At 50.5% G+C, this 19,264-nt stretch overlaps 1 protein-coding gene across 1 annotated transcript; it reads right to left on the reverse strand.

The window, feature by feature from the left end:
• Positions 1 to 4,177: 4,177 nt before the first annotated feature.
• Positions 4,178 to 17,243, reverse strand: LOC100737336 (neuroblastoma breakpoint family member 6-like; the record flags this gene model as incomplete). The annotated part of the gene is made up of 10 exons (XM_021082343.1): positions 4,178 to 5,464; positions 7,745 to 7,948; positions 9,343 to 9,570; positions 10,289 to 10,464; positions 11,250 to 11,301; positions 12,356 to 12,570; positions 13,640 to 13,694; positions 14,666 to 14,880; positions 15,734 to 15,788; positions 16,916 to 17,243. Coding segments are annotated over 10 exons (1,641 nt in total), but the record flags the coding sequence as incomplete, so codon positions are not given.
• Between the last annotated feature and the right edge of the window lie 2,021 nt (positions 17,244 to 19,264).

Raw genomic sequence — 19,264 nt, forward strand, 5'->3', positions numbered from 1 at the left:
CTCCAGGTCAGGGTCGCTGCCCCAACCATAAACGCAGCTCAGGAGGCTCTGGGAAATGCTGACAACCACAAGCCTGAAAATGAGTTCAAGCAGGACTAGAACTTCCAAGTGCCATGGGGGCTTGGACACCAGCCTTCACCAATGAACAGTCAGGCTCCCTACTGGACCCACAGAGCAGGATGACACGATCTTATGCTGCTGCCAGGCTCTGAGAACCCACCGCCCAGCCCCTCCCTCCTCTGCTGAAAACTCATCCAGACCCCACACACTGGACACGCTCAGGCTGGACGCTGGGCCCCTGTGGGCACCGATCTCAGTGAGGGATAGCCCCCCACCGCCGCGGGCCCCCACCAGGGGACCATGGCCCTGGCCGCCTGCTCCTCGCCTCCCAGGAAGCCCCTGCTCTGCGGACCGCCCAGCCTCTGGGCCTGAACGCAGCCATTTGCCCCTCTGCCCTGCGCATCTCCCTTTGGCTTCACCCAACTCAGCAAGGGACGCTGTCCAAGGCCTTCAAAGCGGGCCCCTGAACCCTAGAAGCCTCCTGCCCCTGGAAACATCTAGAAGGCACCCCGTGCCACCACACACTGAGCTCCCCACCCAGACCCAGCGGCCGCCTCCGTCTTGGGCACCCGGGTGGGCGAGGACCTGCTGAACCCGGAAACCTGAACAGGAGGAGGACGCTGAGGGAGGGAAAAGCCCAGAAGAAACTCAGTCCCCTGCTCACACCCCGCAGGGCGCCAGCCGCCTGGGTGCTCGCGCTGCCACCTGTGGGCACACGGAGGCCGCTTCGGTTCCAAATCTGCGTCCCCCAGGGAAGCCCTCACTGCCCTGCCCCTCGACCCTTGGCCCCGGGGTCCCAAGGAGGGGACATCCCGGGAAGTCCCAAGGGCGCTTCTCCGGATGCTCAGAGCTGCCAGGCCAGCGCCAAGAGGGACACTTACAAAGAGGACAGGAACTTGGTTTTCTGGCAGGAAAAGCTCCTTCAGCGTAGAACACTCGACAGACGCCGGCAGAGCAGGTGGACTTGCGGGAGGCCCGAAAGCGCTGCCCTGTCGCTGACCCCAAACGGATTTCAGCGCCTCCATGAGGAGGTACAAACCAAAGGGAGGCCGCGGGCAGGCGAGTCCGGGGCCTCCTGGCGTCGCGGAGCAAGCGGCCTGCGGGCGGCTGAGGAGCGCGCCCGGCGGGAGGCGGGGCCTGCGCCCGCGGGGCTGCGCGCGGCCTGGCTCAGCGGCGGGAGAGGCGACCCCTGGCGGTGCGCTCGAGTCATGCTGCGCCCTCTGGACTCTGAATGCAGGGGTCCGAGGGCGACTCTGCGTGGGACTTGGCCCTTTGGGCGGCGTCTTTTACAGCGCAGCATGGCCTCAGTCCCCGAGGCGAACTGGCACCTGAGAGAGGCAGGCTGCGTGGGCAAGGGCATCCCCAGGCTCCAGGTCCTGTCTGGAGTCGGGGTCCCAGAACCCAGCCTCCTGGATGAGCCAGGAAGACTGAGGGGACCAGGGAGGCAGGGTGGGCGGGGGAAGCTCGCGGCTTCCAGGCTGGACCCAGGCAGCTCTGCTGGTTGCTGTCCTGGAACCGGCCTGGGCTGCAGCAGTGGAGCCAGTGCCACCTGTAGTCAGGTCCCCCTGTGTCCCAGGGCTTAACCACAGAGGATGGACCAAAAGGGGGCATCACCGCGACTCTAGTACCTGCAAGGTTGTCCCTGTGAGTAAATGGTCATGTGAGGAGCTGAGATAGTCCTGCTGAGGCTGGATGACTGCCAAAAGTAGTCCAGACTACTTTTGTATGTTTGTTTCTTTGAGTGTTTTTGGAGGGCTACTCCTGTGGCTTATGGAAGTTCCCAGGCTAGGGGTGGAATTGAAGTAACAGCTGCCATCATAGGCCACAGCCACATCATCACCAGATCCCAGCCACCTCTGCCACCTACACCTCAGCTCACCAGTAATGCAGGATCCTTAGCCTACTGAGTGGATCCAGGGAGTGAACCTGAATCCTTTGGATACTAGATGTGTTTGTTACCCCTGAGGCACAATGGGAACTCCTACATTTAAAAAAAAAAAATCACTATGAAATTAAATTGTTAAAAACAAGTCTCTAGACATTGAAAACATCATGTAACAAAGGAACATGCTCGTCTCTTTTGTGAAACAACCAGATGGACAAGAGCTATACCTGTGGTAAAGCAACTGAAACACAAGAGTGTCTCTGTTCCCCAAGGCACTGACAAAACCCCAAACTGCTCTCCTTTATTGTGTTGTTAGTGGCATTGTTGGTATCTCCTTATTCCTTTGTCCCTATAATGTGGGAAAAAGCAAAGGAGACTGTGGGATACTGTGTTCCTCTTACTCCCAGTGTCCTTAACAACAGAAAAGCGGGTATAAGAGAAACCCGATTCAGAAGGCATGTAAACTTCCATAACAAGCCTGTTGTTCTGAATGTGAATGGTGCATGCTTGGGAATGTATGTCAATACACGAGTGCATAGAATTATGAAAATGTATTTCCTAGCTCCTTCCACGGGAAAGGCCTAGAAAGAAACCAATTCCAATGAGTAGCTCTAGGTTCCACAAGTTGATCTGGGAATCGTGTTTTGCACAAAAAGAAACCAGAGCATCTTTGAGAAATGACTGAGTCCAAGTCAGGGGCAGGAAGTACTCAAGAGGACACAGGAGCACCTTGTCATACTGCTGTCAGGAAAGGGCTCAAAGACTGTTAGGATCTTATCCAAAGGGTGAAGGAACCAGCTGAGAGTCACATTCACCGCTGAAAGGGAGGATGATTGGAGTATCGGTAAGGAAGATAGGGCAATGGATTGGAATACTTCCGTGTGTGTCCAACTTTGAGTTCCTAGTCACACAGGGGAAGACACAGAAATAAAAGAAGCTAATTGGTGACCAGAGAAGGTGCTTGGCAGTTGGCTCATTAAGCTGCCGTTTTCTTTACAGATGGTCCCCCTACGTAACTCAGTATTGTTTAGGATTTCGGGAAGTTTCTCTTTAGGCAAGTGTTCCAGGTGAGACTGTAGCACCATGGAATGTCACCATTTTGCTGCACATCATCAGTTGCTGGATCCAGGCCCTGATGTCAAAGGGCTGCAAATATCACAGAAAAAACCCCCAGGACCCGACGTGCCTCCTGATCAGAGAGCACACACCCCGTTTGAGAGAGTCTCGCCAGTGTATCAAACATGAATGTCATCATCTCTACACCTGCCAGGTGCAAAACAGTGGCCATTAGACTCATGTGGCTATGGCATACGCAGAATGGGGCTAGTAGGTCTCAGGAACTGGCTCTTAAGTGTATGGGATTGATAAGTCACGTCAGTGTAGCCTGAAAAACTGAAGACGTGAAATATTTTCCTACCAAACAGAACTTTAAAACTTTGGTAGAATATTTCATGTGTAGCATTAATTAGCTATGTGGAAGAGCATATTTGTAGTATTGTGGGTTGACAGGTTTTGGTTTTCAGTATGGCTATAAGAAAATTTTAAGGTACCTACATGCCTGGCAATTTTGTCTGTTATGACACTGCTCTAAATTCTACCACCAGAGAGGAAGTATGGAGGACAGAAGCATTTTTTTGCGGTATACTCAGGTACAGAGTTTACACTGTGGGAAAGCTACAGAACCAAAAGGCAGTATCTTCAAGAAATGAATGATAAAAAAAAAAGGAGGGGGACAGGAAGAGACCAAGAAGAATTCAACTGAGAGGGAGTGAGGATGAGAGAGAAAGGAAGGAGAGAAGGAAGGATGGGAGGGAGGGAAGGGGGAGAGACAGAGGTAGGAAGGAGCAGAGGGGCAGCATATGTATATATGGGTGTGTAAGTAACTTCAACACATATCCACCTGATTACTTTGTGGGTTGTATTTGGATCCCAGGAAAAGAAACTAACTTAAAACAATAATGGAAGGAGTTTCCATTTTGGCACTAGGGGAACAAATCCAACCAGTAGGCATGAGGATGGGGGTTCGCTCCCTGGCCCTGCTCAGTGGGTCTGGGATCCAGCATTGCCATGAGCTGTGGTGTAGGCCACAGTAGGCTGGGATCCTGCATTAATGTGGCTGTGGTGTAGGCTGGCAGCTGTAGCTCTGGTTGGACCCCTAGCCTGGGAACATACCACACGTGCAGCTCTAAAAACAAAAATGTACAAAGGAAAAAACTCATTAACATGATGGTAGGATAACAAATATTTTATTTTTTATTATAATATTTTTAATTTAGGAATAATTTGAAAAATGTATGAATCCACAGTGAGACTCAAGAAAACTTTTCATGACAAGGAAGGGAAAGGAATGCCCATTCCACAGCACAGTGCCAGCAATACAAGTCTACAGAATGACTAAATCGGAAATTTCCAACATACAAACAAATATGGTAATGGACACACATCAGGAATCATCAATCGGGGATTGATAAGGCATGGCAACTTGTTAGAGAAACAGCATCACAGAAGAAGATAGTTCATGGCCTCTAATTCATACACCACTAAGCAAATGACTGATCAGAGAGAGAAAAACAGGTCTTTCCAATGGACAGATCTCACAGGACCCTCCAGAACAAAGCGTCCAATGCTCGAATGACAGGAGTGGTGGCAGGCAATGTGGACACGCTCAGCCTCCTGCGGGGCTGTGCTAGGAAGCACACAGCAGGCACTAGGTGGTGCTCTTGGCAAAAGCTTTCCCCTGAATTGCATCAGGAGGAAATCATCAGACAACTGAAGGATGCAGACTTGTGAGCCAGACAACTGACTTGTCCTCTGCAAACCAGTCAATGTCCCCACGGTCAAAGACAATCACAAAAGGTGAGGAGACGTTTGGGGTTCAAAAGGACTCAAGAATTATAGTCACATAATCTTCTTAGTCCTTCGGAACCCCAAATCTCTCTTCTCCTCTTGGTTGTCTTCTTGTGGAGACATGGACTGTTTGAAGAAAGACAGGCCAGGTGTCTGGGCCACTGGCCTACATTCTGCAGCTGTCTGATAACTACCTCATGAAGACACTCAGGCGAAACACTTTCGGCAAGAACACTGCACAGTTAAGGGCATCTGCTCCGACCACAGCCCGTGTGCTGACAAAGAATGTCCAGGTGGACATGGGGCCTTCTGCCAGCGGCTCCTGATGCCTGTGTGAGGAGGATGAATGTGGACAGGAGCAAGGGTGAAGGTCGCTCCAAACTGCAGTCCATCTGGGCCCTGGTCTCCTCATCGACTGATCACACCGAAGACTGGGAGGAGGCCGATGACTGCGACTTCTCTCATGAGATCAGTCTTTTGGAGTAAAAACGGTGGGGAGGAGGTGATGGTTGAGAGGCTGATTCTCAGGACAGGGTCCCTCCAGTGTTCCTTTGGGGCTTCAACTTGATTGGCTGTTGTAGGTTTTTCTCATCAGGTGGAAAAGGAATCTTTTCTGCTGTGGTTTCTTGGGGTTGGGCAATAACTCTTCTTCGTTCTGGAAGTAACAGATACCTGTGAAACACAGAGAGAGGAGAGGAGGTGAGAGAGGACAGAGAAATCCAATGTGCGTCTTTGCTGGGTCCTGCTGAGAGCTGAGCCTGCAGGGATGGCCACATGGTGACTGAGGCCAGGAGCAGGCTGGGCTCCTGCTGACACGAGGAGCTGAAGGCAGAGCCACAGGCTGGCTGGAGGGGAACGTGAGAGCCATACCTTAGACGTTCATCCAGCCTCTGGGGCAGAATCTAGGGACCCCTGTCTTCACCCCACTACTGCTTGGTGACATCCCAGCTCAGAGCTGCTGCAGAGCCTTAGCCAGATGCCCCCACCCAGTCCTCCGCAGCCACTTCCCTCTTGAGGCCCCTTCCTCTGCACTGAATGGTGGCCTTCTCACTGTTCCAGGGATGGATGTGCTTTGCATCCCTCTTACACATTCCGAAACAAATTGCGCTCCAGAGCAGAGGGTCCTTGGTAGAGAAACACACCCTCTCCTAATTCTATGCCCCGTCCTCTGAGGAGGAGAGGCAGCTACAGGGAGCGCCCTGCAATGGGAGACCCACTGGGGCTTCAGAATGTCTCCGATTCTCCTTCCACCTTTCATAGATGAGGACCTATGCTGCCAAGGAGCTGAGGAGTAGCTGAGCTCAGGTGGCCTGTTATGGACAACACGGACCCTAGAAGCCAGGCCACAGGCCCTTCCCACCCATTTGGCGGAAGAGAGAGGAAAGGCTCCCATCTGGAGAGGTCTACAGGCAGTAGGGGCGGTTTGGTCAACCTCCTGGACAGGAAGAAGTATTTACAGAGAAGTGCTGCTTCAGCAGAGCTACAGAAAGAAGGGAGTTTCTCTGAGCTTCTAAGTCATGTTCTTTTGTGTACTGTATCTGGTACTCTAACACTGTGAGAAACTTGGATCCAAACACAGAGCTTGTATATCCAGCGCATCTATCTGCCTCTTTCTCTTTTCTCTTTTCCAAGCTGCACAAATAGTTCTGTGGAGAGAAGGCTAAGTCCATCACTGGCTGATATTCTGCTTTTCTATAAAGAAGCCACAAGTGGACCCTGCCATCCCGGTTACTGACATCCTACCAGATCCATCGTGCTTTGAATCCTTAAATGCTTATTCACAGAGCTTTAAAAAATCCTGCTAAGCAAACCTCACCTGAAGGGAGAATTTCAATGGCTTGGTGTGTGGCACCCATGTTAGATCCAGGCTCACCCAGTTTCTATCTGGAATTACGGGATTTCAAATTACTTACTAGGGCTAGGCTACTTCACACCACTCCTTTTGCTTCTTTCCATCCCTTCCACCGAGAACTTCTTTCTCCCTGGCCCCACAGAGTTTCCGGTCGTCCTTCTGACACTCTCATGGAAACCATCTGCCTTCTCAATTGGGTTTGTCTGAAGCAAGGTTCATCCTGTATTCTTTTGTCTCTCCCTGAGTCGTCATAAGTTTGGTCCAAAGTTCATTCACTGCAACGCTCTCCTAGATTCCCTGGTCTCAGATGCCCACTCAGGTCATGTTCTGGAATTTTACTGCACGTGTGGCAGGAGCAGGTGAGTCAAAGGGCAGGAGGTCTGAATGCCTGCTCCCCATGTCCTGAGCACTGTGACGACCGGGTGTCTACATCTTGGTTTGGCCAGTGTGCCAGGAGGGCGCCATCTACTGTCCTGCACCGAATGCCAGCTCCAGTGTGTCCCTCACAGGACTGCCCACCTGGCGCTGAGGGGACCTGACTACGCCTGCCTAGCACTCCCACCTATGACCCGGTTCTTATGTAGCTTTTGTAAGCAGGACCCTTTTTCTCACTTCAGCCCTTCGTCATGTACAAAGTTGAGCATGAAGGGTTTTCCTAGGTCCACATCACCAAAGGAAAGCCACATGCAAGTGAGTCATTAAGACCGTGGTCCTGGATGCAAGAGGCAGTGGAGTTAGAGGGGGAAGGAAAGGATGCTGAGGAAGCCAACAATGTGTGTGATTTCCCGCAAAGCACCATGTATTCAGCAGCCTTAGAGATGCTGTTGGGATGAAAAGACCACAGGCTCAGGCTTTCCTGGGGCTAAAAGTAGGACAGAGGGAATATCAGGAGAGCAGTCGCAGGGGCACAGCAGAGTCAGATGCAAACAAAAGACTGAGAGGCAAGGACCTGGCAGGGTGGCAGCCCCTGGAAAGCAGGAAAGACCACGCAGAGGGAGCCAGAGCTGTGGAGTCCACAAAGGAGGAAGCGAAAACCTAGTGGGAGACTGAGCTGTGGTGCATAAGGAGAAAGGGCATGGAGGAGCCTGAGAGGTGATTACCTCGGTAGCCTAAGCAAGGAGGCCAGGGAATCTGCAGGCCAGTCTCCACTTGCTGAACTGCAGTTTTCTTTGGATAATCTTCTCTTTCAGGAAACTTAAGGCATGAAGGCGGTGACACACGACACTCCTGCCTGCTGGCAGCTGAGCCCTCACCCTCCAGCTTGGGAGGGGTCTTCATTCTGATGGAAGCATCCAGACCCAGCTCTGAAGAGAAAACCACAGCCAACAGGATCCATCGTTACTCATGATCTTCCTGTGACTCCCTGCTCCACCCCCAGGGACCTCCGGTAAAGACAATGTCCAGGAACATGAAGGGCCATCAGGAAGTGCGTGGTGAAGGAAGCCACTGGAGACATTTGGTACTTCTTTCCTTCTGTTGATACTCCTGATACTAGTGAGACTACCATGAAGCAGACATGCTCCCAAATGCCCAAAAGGTGTCAAGAACAATAACGTTGAGAAAAACAAAACATTCCCAGGGAGAAAAGACCAAGACAAGGAAACCATGCCACACGCGGGGTGTACTTATTTGGCGGGATGAGAGTGTAGAGACCAAGCAAAGTCACAGGTGAAGGAAAAGCTCAGGGCAAAAAAGCCCTGGGGAAGGCTAAACCTGGAAAAAATGTTAAATGTGCATCAATACATATCATAGGGCATGTGTATATAGATACACACACATATACACAATATACACACACATCCCATACACATATTGTTTAGACACACTCAGTCCCCATGAGGTATAGGTGTGCTGATAAATGAAAACATACACAAAGTGTGCGTATACATTAAACCAGTGAGACTGCTGATGGTTCATTCTAACGGCCTCCTGATGAGCTGAATTTGAAACAAAGAACGGAAACAAGAAGAAGAAGAGAGAAGCTCTGGTGGGTAATATGAACTGTGACATACGGGGGAGGAATCGAGGAGTATGAAAATCAAGGGCATTGAAACTATCCATTGTTGCAAAATCTGCTATGAAACTAGACTGATGCTCAGGCCTCTGTGGAAAGTGAGCAGGAGAAAGAGTGACTCAGCCAGAGAGCTTGGGACTTGGCTGGGAATGTGGGAGGCCAAGGCCAAGAAAAAGAGAGGCAGGAGTGAAAGAAGACAACTAGCTACCCCAGGACCTAATGGCACCTGTCAGGGCTACGCTTCCCCACACTCCCTGAGCACTTTCGAGGAGCCTCTCCAGGCTGCTCCGTGCTGCTCCTTCTCATCTCACCTCCACCTGAGAACCCGGGTCCCTCCTCATTCTCAGGTGAGGCCAACATCTGAGGGATGAGCCCAGGCACCTGAGGCTCCAGCTGGAGAGGTTGAGACTCCTGGAGGGTAAGGATGGCACATGCCCATCGACATGGAGGTGAGGGATGGAAAAGCTCAAAGTTAGAAAATCAAAGAAGCGGATCCTGAGGAGAGCGAAACTGACAGCTATGGATAAAAGGAAAGAGATTGAGTTAAATGAGGTGTTATCCAACAGACCCACTGGTACACTTCCCGATGAAGGTGGCTCTTTATTTTCAAAAGAGGGGGAAAAACACACAACTCTGTCGCCCATCTCCTTGGCCTGAACTCCCTATTCCCCTCTTCTCTCTTACCTTGGATGAGTGGCCCTTGGTCCCCGGTATCAGTGTTGGCAGTAAATCCCCGGATGGTGGGGGAAAGGTGGAGCCTGGCTTTGCCATCGCCACGATCTAAATGCTGGTCGAGGGGCAGCTGCAGATCATTGGCCACCTGGGTGCTTGTCTGCAGCTGAGCTTGTGAACTTTGCATCTCTGGCCTTCCAAAACTCAAAGGCACTTGGTGACAATCCTCCCAGGTGTCACCTGAAAAGAATACCGGGTTCAGTAGCACCCATCCAAGGTTTCCTTTGCTAAGCCCTCCATGAACACCCTTTTCCGATGTCCCAGCCTAACAGAGAAAGCACACAGTGACCCAGACAACACAGGCAGCCATCATGTACGGGAAGGAGATGCCATCTCTATGGCTATGCCTGGGGATGCAGAGATGCCAGGGGCCAAGCTGTGATGTCCCTGAGACAATAAATCACCCACATGACCCGAGAGGGTTTGATTTGCGATAAAGTCACACCTATTATTCTCTGACTCATACCTCAGTCCCTCAGCCTAATGAGAAGGCCTGAGGGAGAAAGAGTTGTTGGTGTCTGCCCACAAGACTAAAAGACCAGGGGAAGAATTATGGCCTCAAGTCTGCGGGTACTGGTAGAAAAGGGAGTTGGACAACGATAGGACATGGACAAAGCGAAGAGAATGTCCCAATTCTGGAGCCTTCTCAACGTCCTTCTTCATAAGTGTTGGCGGCTCTTCTGCCTCCACACACACGTGTGTTCTATTCCCACATGGGGTCGGCTAAGGGCCAAGGTCCTAGCACATATAAATAGTGTAGTACAGGGCTGAGTCCTGATAGGAGCTAAGGCACAGAAGGGTTGCAGAACCAGAATTTGTGTCTCTTCAGGGAGGTCATGCAGTGCACAGTCCTGAGACCACACACCCCTCCGGGGGGGTCTGGGCTCTGACTACTCACTGGTTGCATCCTGAGCATCAGGGACATCCATGTTCTCAAATGAGAGGGTGGCAGCACTCCTGTAAGGCCAGAAGGAGTCCGACAGGTCGGGAAGACCTGGGCAAGACCAAGCACTTCCATCCAGTGAGTTCTGTGGGACACCACACTCTGCCATCGGCGGCAGCTCCCCGCGGAGCCTGGTGGGGGACGGAGGCCTGAGGATTCACCCAAGAGTGAACAGGAATCTTAGAGTCTGTGTGGTTTGGATCAGATGATTAAGAGTGTGGCGAAGGCCGCCAAGGGGCTGGCTGACCCATTAGAGAGGGACAAACTGGGTGTGTATCTGGGGTGGGGGCAGAGTGTGTTTTTAGAGGGTCAGGAAATAGCGAGGACAGTCGGTCCTCAGTGCTCTGGCCAACGACAAGCTGATGAGGAGGAGACCGAATACCTCCATACGGTACAGTCATGACCCACAACACAGAGTGTCACGTAACAGTGGTGTCAGCCCTTCATTTCGATGGCACTGAAAGTGGGAAAGGGGTGGGAACGTGCCTACAGCATGGGGAGGGGGTGGCGGCGCCTCTGGAATCCCAGGCATCTCAGGCCATCAAGGCCTCTGTCTCTCTTTATGGTGGCAATAATATACTATCACTGTCAGTCTCCATTTCTTGCTATGAAACCTATGCCAACATGCTGTTGCCAAACAGGCAGACAGCAGACGTGAGAGAACAAGTGAGTGCCACAGACCCCTGGGACATAGTTCACGTGCGTCAGCTGACTGGGGGTCACTACCCTTGAGAGCATAACAAGAGACGGGAAACAACACGGGCACCACAATGAGAGCAGAAAACGTCACACAACAGGAGAACTGCTGGTTGGCAAAGTGGAGGACACACATAGACCCAGCACTTTCTGCTTCTCCCTGGGTCAGAGGTCTGCAGATGTCATTACTGTATGAGCAGCCCCACATAGACAAAATTACCTGGGGACAGGTGGCTCTGGTTCTTTCACCCCATTATGATCATTCTGGCTTTCTGCAAAGAAATTAACAGCACAGTTACTTTAGGCAGAGCCCCTTAAATTGCTCCATCCTTTGCCTCATCTTTGCAAGGGTCATTAATACACACGATGTGAAAACAGCCTATTGTGAGAGAAATATTCCCGGAGGCCCTAGACAGAGTGTCAAAAGCGGGCACTGAGTTTCTGTCTTGAGGCAAACCTCCTTGTTAGGATAAGTCACCCTCACAGTTAGCTTATGTCCTGAGTCTCTGCAAACAGCTAAACATAAATGTTTCCCCGCAGATCCTGGGGAACTTCCTCACTATGAACTCAGGGCTTGCTATGATATTCAGGCTTCTTCCAGCTGAAAGGCTTGTTAATGCATGAGATGAAGGACATGCTGAACTTAGACGGACGAGTGGAATCTACACCCCAGCCAGTCCAAAGACTCTTCAGTGCTACAGAGAAACAGGGGCCATTCTATTCCTAAGGTTGCAAATTCCAGGGCCCTTCCTTGCTTCAGAGACATGCACCAAAGTTGACAGTGGTGCTTATGTTCTGGTTCCAGAAGAGTCGGGACAAGAGAAGACAAATGAAAGGATGCAGACTCTAGGCTGGCAGACGTGAAACACCGTTGTGACATTTCCAAAGATACAAACAAGACTGGCAGCAGCCTCAGAGAGGGGTAGAAGCCCAGGAGGCACATTGTTCAGGAATGACAATGGGAGCATTTCATGGGAGATGGGAGACTCACTCCAAATTAGGAGGCTTGAATGTTAGTTCCTGGCCCTGGTGGCAGAGGTACATGTGAGTCTGGCAGGACTGCCTTGGGGCTAATTAACTGGCAGTGGGGCAAACATGACTAGAACGTGGACAAAATCATTACTTCATGGACTATGTCATTTTAAAGGCAATGGAAGGGGAAAAAATGAAAAGCTTTACAGAGAAACAAAAGCTAAGAGAATTTAGCACCAGCAAGGAAACTTTAAAGGCAACTGCAGTGCCAGGTTCCAAACATTATGTCAGCATACAGTCTACCCGAGGGGATTATTCCTATCAGACTAGACGAACAAAGAACGTGCAGGCTACCTGGGGGACCAGCTGGAATTTCACCCTCTGTAGCAGGAGAGCAACCACAGGCTCCATCCAGAACAGACCCCTTTTTCTGTTCATCAAATGCCAGTTTTCCATCACTGCAAGGCGGGTAGCAGTCAGAACCTTCCTGCTGAATGCAAGGAGCCAAAACAGCTTCATCTGGGAACGCCTGGAGCACTTCCTCCTTTGCAACCTCCTGCAACTCCGCACTGTGCCAGATGCGGAGGGGAAGACAGAAAAGTAAACTCAGAGGAGGTTTTCTCGCTCCTGTTCAGGGGAGGCATAGGGAGCAGACACAGAGAGCAAAGCGGCAGTCTTCTTCCAGAAGGGAGAAACCACCCTCCTAGATGTGAGGCGGAGTGTGGCTGCCATGGGGAGGGAGAGAGAACAGCATAGGCTTGGAGTTCTGGCCCCACAACCAGCTGCTGGAGGAGAATGACCTCTCCCTCAGGCCACAGTCAGGACCCCAGCACACACAGAGGACTGAAATCCTGGCTCCCCCGGTTTTGCAGACCCTGTGTGGAACTGAGTGTACACTGTCCGAATGAGTACGGCTCTGGAGGAAATACAGACTGCAGGACCTATTTTATCCAGAGCATGCTACAATATGAAAGGTTTTCCAGGTTCTTCCCCAGCCTTCCAACACTGACTAACAAGCTGATGCCAAAAGGACTCAAAGCAGATGTGTGTCACCCCCAGTTTTTAACCACCCAGAAGAGGACTGATGATTGCAGGATTTCTTGTGTTTGACTCTTTCACCTGCGGCTACTCACTGTGCATCACTAACCTTGAGGGATTAAGAAACAGAAACCCATGGGAGTTCCTGTCATGGTGCAGCAGAAACCAGTCCAACTAGGAACCATGAGGTTGTGGGTTGGATCCCTGGCCTTGCTCAGTGGGTTAAGGATCTGGTGTTGCCCTGAGCTGTGGTGTAGGTCACAGACATGGCTGGGATCTTGCGTTGCTGCGGCTGTGGCATAGGCTATGGACTACAGCTACAGCTACAGCTACAACTCCGGTTGGACACCCTAGCCTGGGAACCTCCAAATGCCATGGATGCGGCCCTCAAAAGACTGAAAATAAAATAAAATAAAGAAATTGAAACCCCGTACCACTATCCCAAGGGAAATAGACAACTTTGCTAACAAAGGAGATATTTGACTGTTGCCTGAAGGGATGAAAGAGTTATTTTATACTGAGCAATTTCTGGTGTTCCCTGCGTCTGAGGTCTCCTGGTATCAGTACCGACATTCACAGCCCTCAAAGCTTCAGAGTTACCTGGGGGGCAGTGGCTCTTGTCCATCCACTTCCTCATGACCATTCTGATTTTCTGCTAAGAAATTCAGAGACAATATGTCACACGAGTTAAGCACTGCTCACACTTGGCAACCCAGTGCACACACCGACCACAATGACATTAATATTCTCAGTGTCAGAACAGAGTACCTCGGCAGAGATGATCCGGGACACTTCAGTGAGGGCTTAGGAGAATTAGCACTGCAGCCAGACCCATTAGGGAATCGCCTCCTGATCTGGAAGAACCTTCTCCCAGCATCCTCTCTGCTGAGGCTATGTAGATGGCTAAGAGAGTGGATTTCCCCCAGAGATCTTAGAAAATGAGCTGAGGTATGATCTAGAATTGTTTCTACACTACTCGTTCGTCCCAATGGATAATGTAGTTGTTGATGGCTTAGAGGAACTTATACGTGAGACTAGCGGGATGGATGGATTGCGTCAACTCTCCAATGAAAAGGAGTACTTGGTGCTACACAGAAACAATGGCCGTGCAAGACTGAATGCACTACCTTCATGGAAACATTCAAGGAAGGCAGGGGGAGGGGGACTCTGTCTGCATTTCAGATGACTGCTGAGCTAAGACACGCCAACACAGAGACCGTGGAGATGGGGGCTCAGAGCAGGGAAAGCAGGGAAACCTCGTCTCCTCACACACAGTCAGGTCTGCCCTTGGGTCTGCACAGGGATAGAAAGGCCAGGCCCTCCTACAGCATGAAAACTTAGATCATTACAGGGGACAACACACATGTGCCCCAAACTAGGTCTGACAGTCACTTCCTGAGGATGTCCAGCTGGGCTGAGTGAGACACACCTGACTGGGGTCCATTGCCTTGAAAGTGGGTCCAGGTGGACAGAGGCATGACCTCGACCTAGGAAGGGATGAAGGCTCCCTGACCTAACCTGGTGTTTGGGTCTCATAATCCATCTTTCCCCTGACTTGAACCGACATATATCTACAGGGTCTACTTTCGAAGAAGACCTTGCTCAGTCTAGACGGGTTGTGGCTACCTGGGTGACGGGTTGGAACGTCATCCTCCTTGGCACGGGAGCCAGCACAGGCTCCATCTGTAGCAGGGCCAACTTTTGGCTCATCAGATGCACGTGTGCCATCACTGGAAGGCTGGGTGCAGTCAGACCTTTCCTGGACCATTGAAGGGGTCGAAATGCATTCATCCTGGGATTCCTGCAGCACCTCCTCCTTTGCAACCTCCTGCACTTCCACGCTGTGCCAGGTGGGAAACGAATGACGGAACATTAAACTGAGAGGGACAGACACCAAGCTGTCCCGGGTGATTTCAGGGGAGGCACAGGGAGTGGTCACAGAAAGCAAAAGGGCAACATCCTTAAAGAAGAAGGTAACTGTGCTGCTGTGTGTGAAGTGCAGTGTGGCTCCACAGTTTGGGAGGCAGAGAGACAAGCACGTGCTCCGTGCCCTGGCCACACATCAACTGATGAGGAAGGACACTCAGCCATCCCAGTGTGGTGCTTTCAGGAACATGAGCCACACATGAACTACCACACCAGGCGCTAGCACCATGGGCCTGAGTCACATGATATTCAACATAAAGCAGCCAAGGGAATTCACCTACTAAGGCATCATGACTCCCAGAGAAGTTATGCCTTCTTTGAGGAATAGAAAGCTCTCTATGGTATCTTATTAGAACTACTGTCACATGACAAGTACATTTGGGACATCGAGATAATTTTCTTGGTATTACATTTTTCAACTTATTTCCTTTTAGTTACCTACCTCTCAGTCACCCGAGACAGCTGGGTGGGAAGAGACATTTATCGCACTTTGGAGGTCATGTAGGAGAGACTAGATATTCCCTGTGTGCACAGGAGATCCTAAGGGCAGTGCATTGCCTTGGGTCACACACACAGTTGCCACAGAGACAAGACACAACCGAGCCAACCGGCCATCTCCACATGGGAGGAGGGAAGGAAGAAAATTCAGTCTGCACTTTGCTTCTCCTTGCATCTGGCCCTATGACTCTCTTGACCTCACTTACCCTTCTTCCTGGGACCTCTCCATATTTTATCTCCCCACGACCACATCCTGACAGGTGCTGTTACCTGGGGGTGAGTGCTGCTGCTTTGTCATTGTTGTCCTCCTCCTCTTCATCGCTTTCTGTAAACAAATTCAGAAATCCCCAGTCAGCTTCTGCCCACTTCACCCACGACAAACACAAGCACTCATGTGGCCATGGAGCCATACATATCTATGTGAGAGTTAGGATAGTGGTGATGGTCTAACGCATTGTCTTTTAGCAATTTCCTTGCCTCCAAAGGGCTGGATCACCACGTCATCAGGCAAACACTGCAGTTGTCTCTTCTTCCTTATGTCACGGCACTGGCGTCCAGCTTCCATCTCAACCTGTACAACGGTATCATCCCTCCTGCCACAAATTCACCATAAACTCCCGCTCTGTTTTTTTGGCAGCTCTCACAAGATCCTCTCCTTTCTGCAAGGAGAGGAAGAACCACCTAACCCCACATCCCTCCATCTGGGGACATCACGGGCTCATCAAGTGGGCTTGTGTGTGTGGTGTCAAGGGAAAATTCTCTCCATGGAAAGTGCTCCACCCTAGACAGCTTTCCCAGCACCAAGTTCATCAAGTACATCAAGGACCTTCTCCAACCCCTCACACGGAGGGGCCTTCATTTGTTCACATCCCCACATTTCATCACTATGGCCACCATCAAGTGATCAATCCGTTATACAGATGAGGAAACAGGTATCCGGATAGGAACAGTCCGTCACTCAGTCCTAGTTCTAAAGGCAGCACTCACGCTGGAACCAGGCAACTGTCACACGTAGGCCAGGGCTCCTTTCCCTCTACAGGCTGCCTCCTGTCGCAGCCTCCTTTCTCTGCTTTATCCCTGGGTGCATGCTGCCTCCTGCACGAAGGCCCTCGTCCATCGAGGAGGAGGCAGAGTTGGAAAACTATGACCTCTACCCTATGCGTTTGCTTCCCCTCTGTCCTCACCCTCAGCCCGTCCTAGTCCTACCACAGCCCCTAATGGGCCATGAAAACCAAACAGCTGCTAAAAACATTCCATAGTGAGCAGCTCCCTGGGGGCTCAGTGGGTTAAGGATCTGCTGTTGTCACTGCTGTGGCACGGGTTCAGTTCCGGGCCCAGGAAGACCATAGTCAGCAAGCACAGCCTACAAATCCCCAAAACATGCCTAGTGAGGTGTGAAGACTCGGGGACCATGGAGCTGCCCAGTGCAATCGGGGTCCGTGGCCCCCTTACCTGGGCTGAACTTGCGGGCGAGGCGCTCTGCCAGCCTGTGTCCCTCAGTCAGCTGCTCTCGCAAGCCCTGCCCCTGGTCCTTGTCAAGGTCTTTGTGGGTGAGGAGGTCGGTGAGGTGCTGAACGAGCAGGACACAGTCATCCCTCCCTTCCTTCACCTTCTGCCGTAACTGGGTCAGCTCTCTTGCCTGAGCGTGAATCAGGACATCCAATTCCCTGAGGGGGCACACAGGTACAATCTGAAATCCCAGAGACATGGACCACACACTCTTAGGGCATTTGATGCTCCCTAGCATCCCCAAGGAGCTCTCGATGCAGAAGTCTGACACCTAGGGGGTGACCTTTCTGGGGCAGAGAGAAAGGGGACGGACAACAACGGCGGCCTCTGGAACAGCCAGAGCTCCCCTGAGAGTCCTTGACATCCCATTCCTCGTGTTCTTCTGGGAACAACCCCAGTGTCCTCCTACACCTGCTTCATGGAGAGGGTGCTCCAGGTCCTCCCTCAGCCATGCCCGTTTCCACCCGAAAATACACATCAGGCACTGGCAGGCACTGACACAAAGCCAGACACCCGCTGTGGACAGTCCGGCTGGTGTGAATTTGAAGGACCAAGGGAATGACAGGGTCCAGGATGGAGGCCAAGCTTGAGTCAGTCAGGAGGGGATTGTGAGGGAAGGGAAAGGAGGTTGGGATCACAAAACACTGCAAATGTACAAAATGCCCCTGAGCTCTTCGTTTGATTTGAATTAAGTGAATTTCATGTGCTGTGATTTCAAATCAATAATTTGTTTAAATAGCAGAGTTGGGAGTTTCCCGATAGCCTGTGGTTAAGTCTCCAGAAATGTCACTTTTGTGGCTCAAATTTCTGCTGCTGTGCTGGGATTACTTTTCTTTTGTTAAAAAGAACAGTGATGGATGTGCTGTTGTTTTACAATGTTGTGTAAGTGTGTGCTGAACAGCAATGTCACTCACTTCTACATATATAGATTCCTTTTCATAGTCTTTGCATATGCTGTGCTATACAGTAGGATCCTGAGGTATATCTGCTTTCACATATTTTATTTGAAAACATTTTTAAAGTAAAGTATAGTTGATTTGCATGTGGTGCTGGTTTGATTCCTGGGATGGGAACTTCCCTATGCCTTGAGCAGGACCAAAAAACAAATTTTTTAAAAAAGCATGCAGTCCATGATTTTCTTTTCTGAGGAGATGTTCATTTGTTCTGGATATTAGATTCCAGTTATAAGTGATATCAGGAGGGATCGGGAGCTTGGGCTTATCAGACACAACTTAGAATAGATTTACAAGGAGATCCTGCTGAATAGCATTGAAAACTTTGTCTAGATACTCATGATGCAACAGAAGAAAGGGTGGGGGGAAAATGTAATTGTAATGTATACGTGTAAGGATAACCTGATCCCCTTGCTGTAAAGTGGGGAAAAAAAAAAAAAAAGTAAGGGAAAAAAAAAAAAAAAAAGCATGCAGAGTTCCCGTCGTAGTTCAGTGATTATCAAACCCGATGAGCATGCATGTGGATTCAGGTTCGATCCCTGGCCTTGCTCTGGGTTAAGGATCTGGCGTTGCCGTGAACTGTGGTCTGATTCACCCCCTAGACTGGGAACTTCCATATGCCACAGGCGTAGCCCTAATAGACAAAAAACAAAAAAACAAACAAAACAAAAAAAATGTGACAAATGAGGCTTTGAATAACAACTGGAGTTTCCTGATAACCTGTGGTTAAGTATCCAGCATTGTCACTTTTGTGGCTCACGTCTCTGTGGCTGTGCTCAGGTTATTTTTCTTGAAAAAAAAGATGATATAGTTTTACAATGGTTAATCGATATGACAGCCATTTTTAAAGTAAAGTATAGTTGATTCACATGTGGTGCTGCTTTGATCCCTGGGATGGGAACTTCCCTATGCCTCGAGCATCACCAAAAGATGAAAAATTAAAAACAAAAAAAAGCATAGGGCGTGACCGACATGGCTCAGTCATTAACGAACCCAACAAGCATACATGAGGATGTGGGTTCGATCCTTGGCCTCGATCAGCTGGGTAAGGATCTGGCATTTCCCTGAGCTGTGGTGTAGGTCGCAGATGTGGCTCAGATCCAGGGTTGCTATGGCTCTGGCGTAGGCTGGCGGCTACAGCTCTGATTCAACCCCCCAGCCTAGGAACCTCCAGATGCAACAGGCATGCCCCTAAACGTAAAAAAAAAAAAAAACCAAAAAAACCCACCATGTTAAATGAGGCTCTGAATAACAACTGTACTGCATACTTCACCAGTGGCTGTTCTCTGATTATGTCATGAGCATCTGTGTCCGGGTGCCTGCCATGAGCATTTCTGTC

The sequence above is a fragment of the Sus scrofa genome, unplaced genomic scaffold, assembly GCF_000003025.6.
Source record: "Sus scrofa isolate TJ Tabasco breed Duroc unplaced genomic scaffold, Sscrofa11.1 Contig696, whole genome shotgun sequence".
Lineage (NCBI taxonomy): Eukaryota > Metazoa > Chordata > Mammalia > Artiodactyla > Suidae > Sus > Sus scrofa.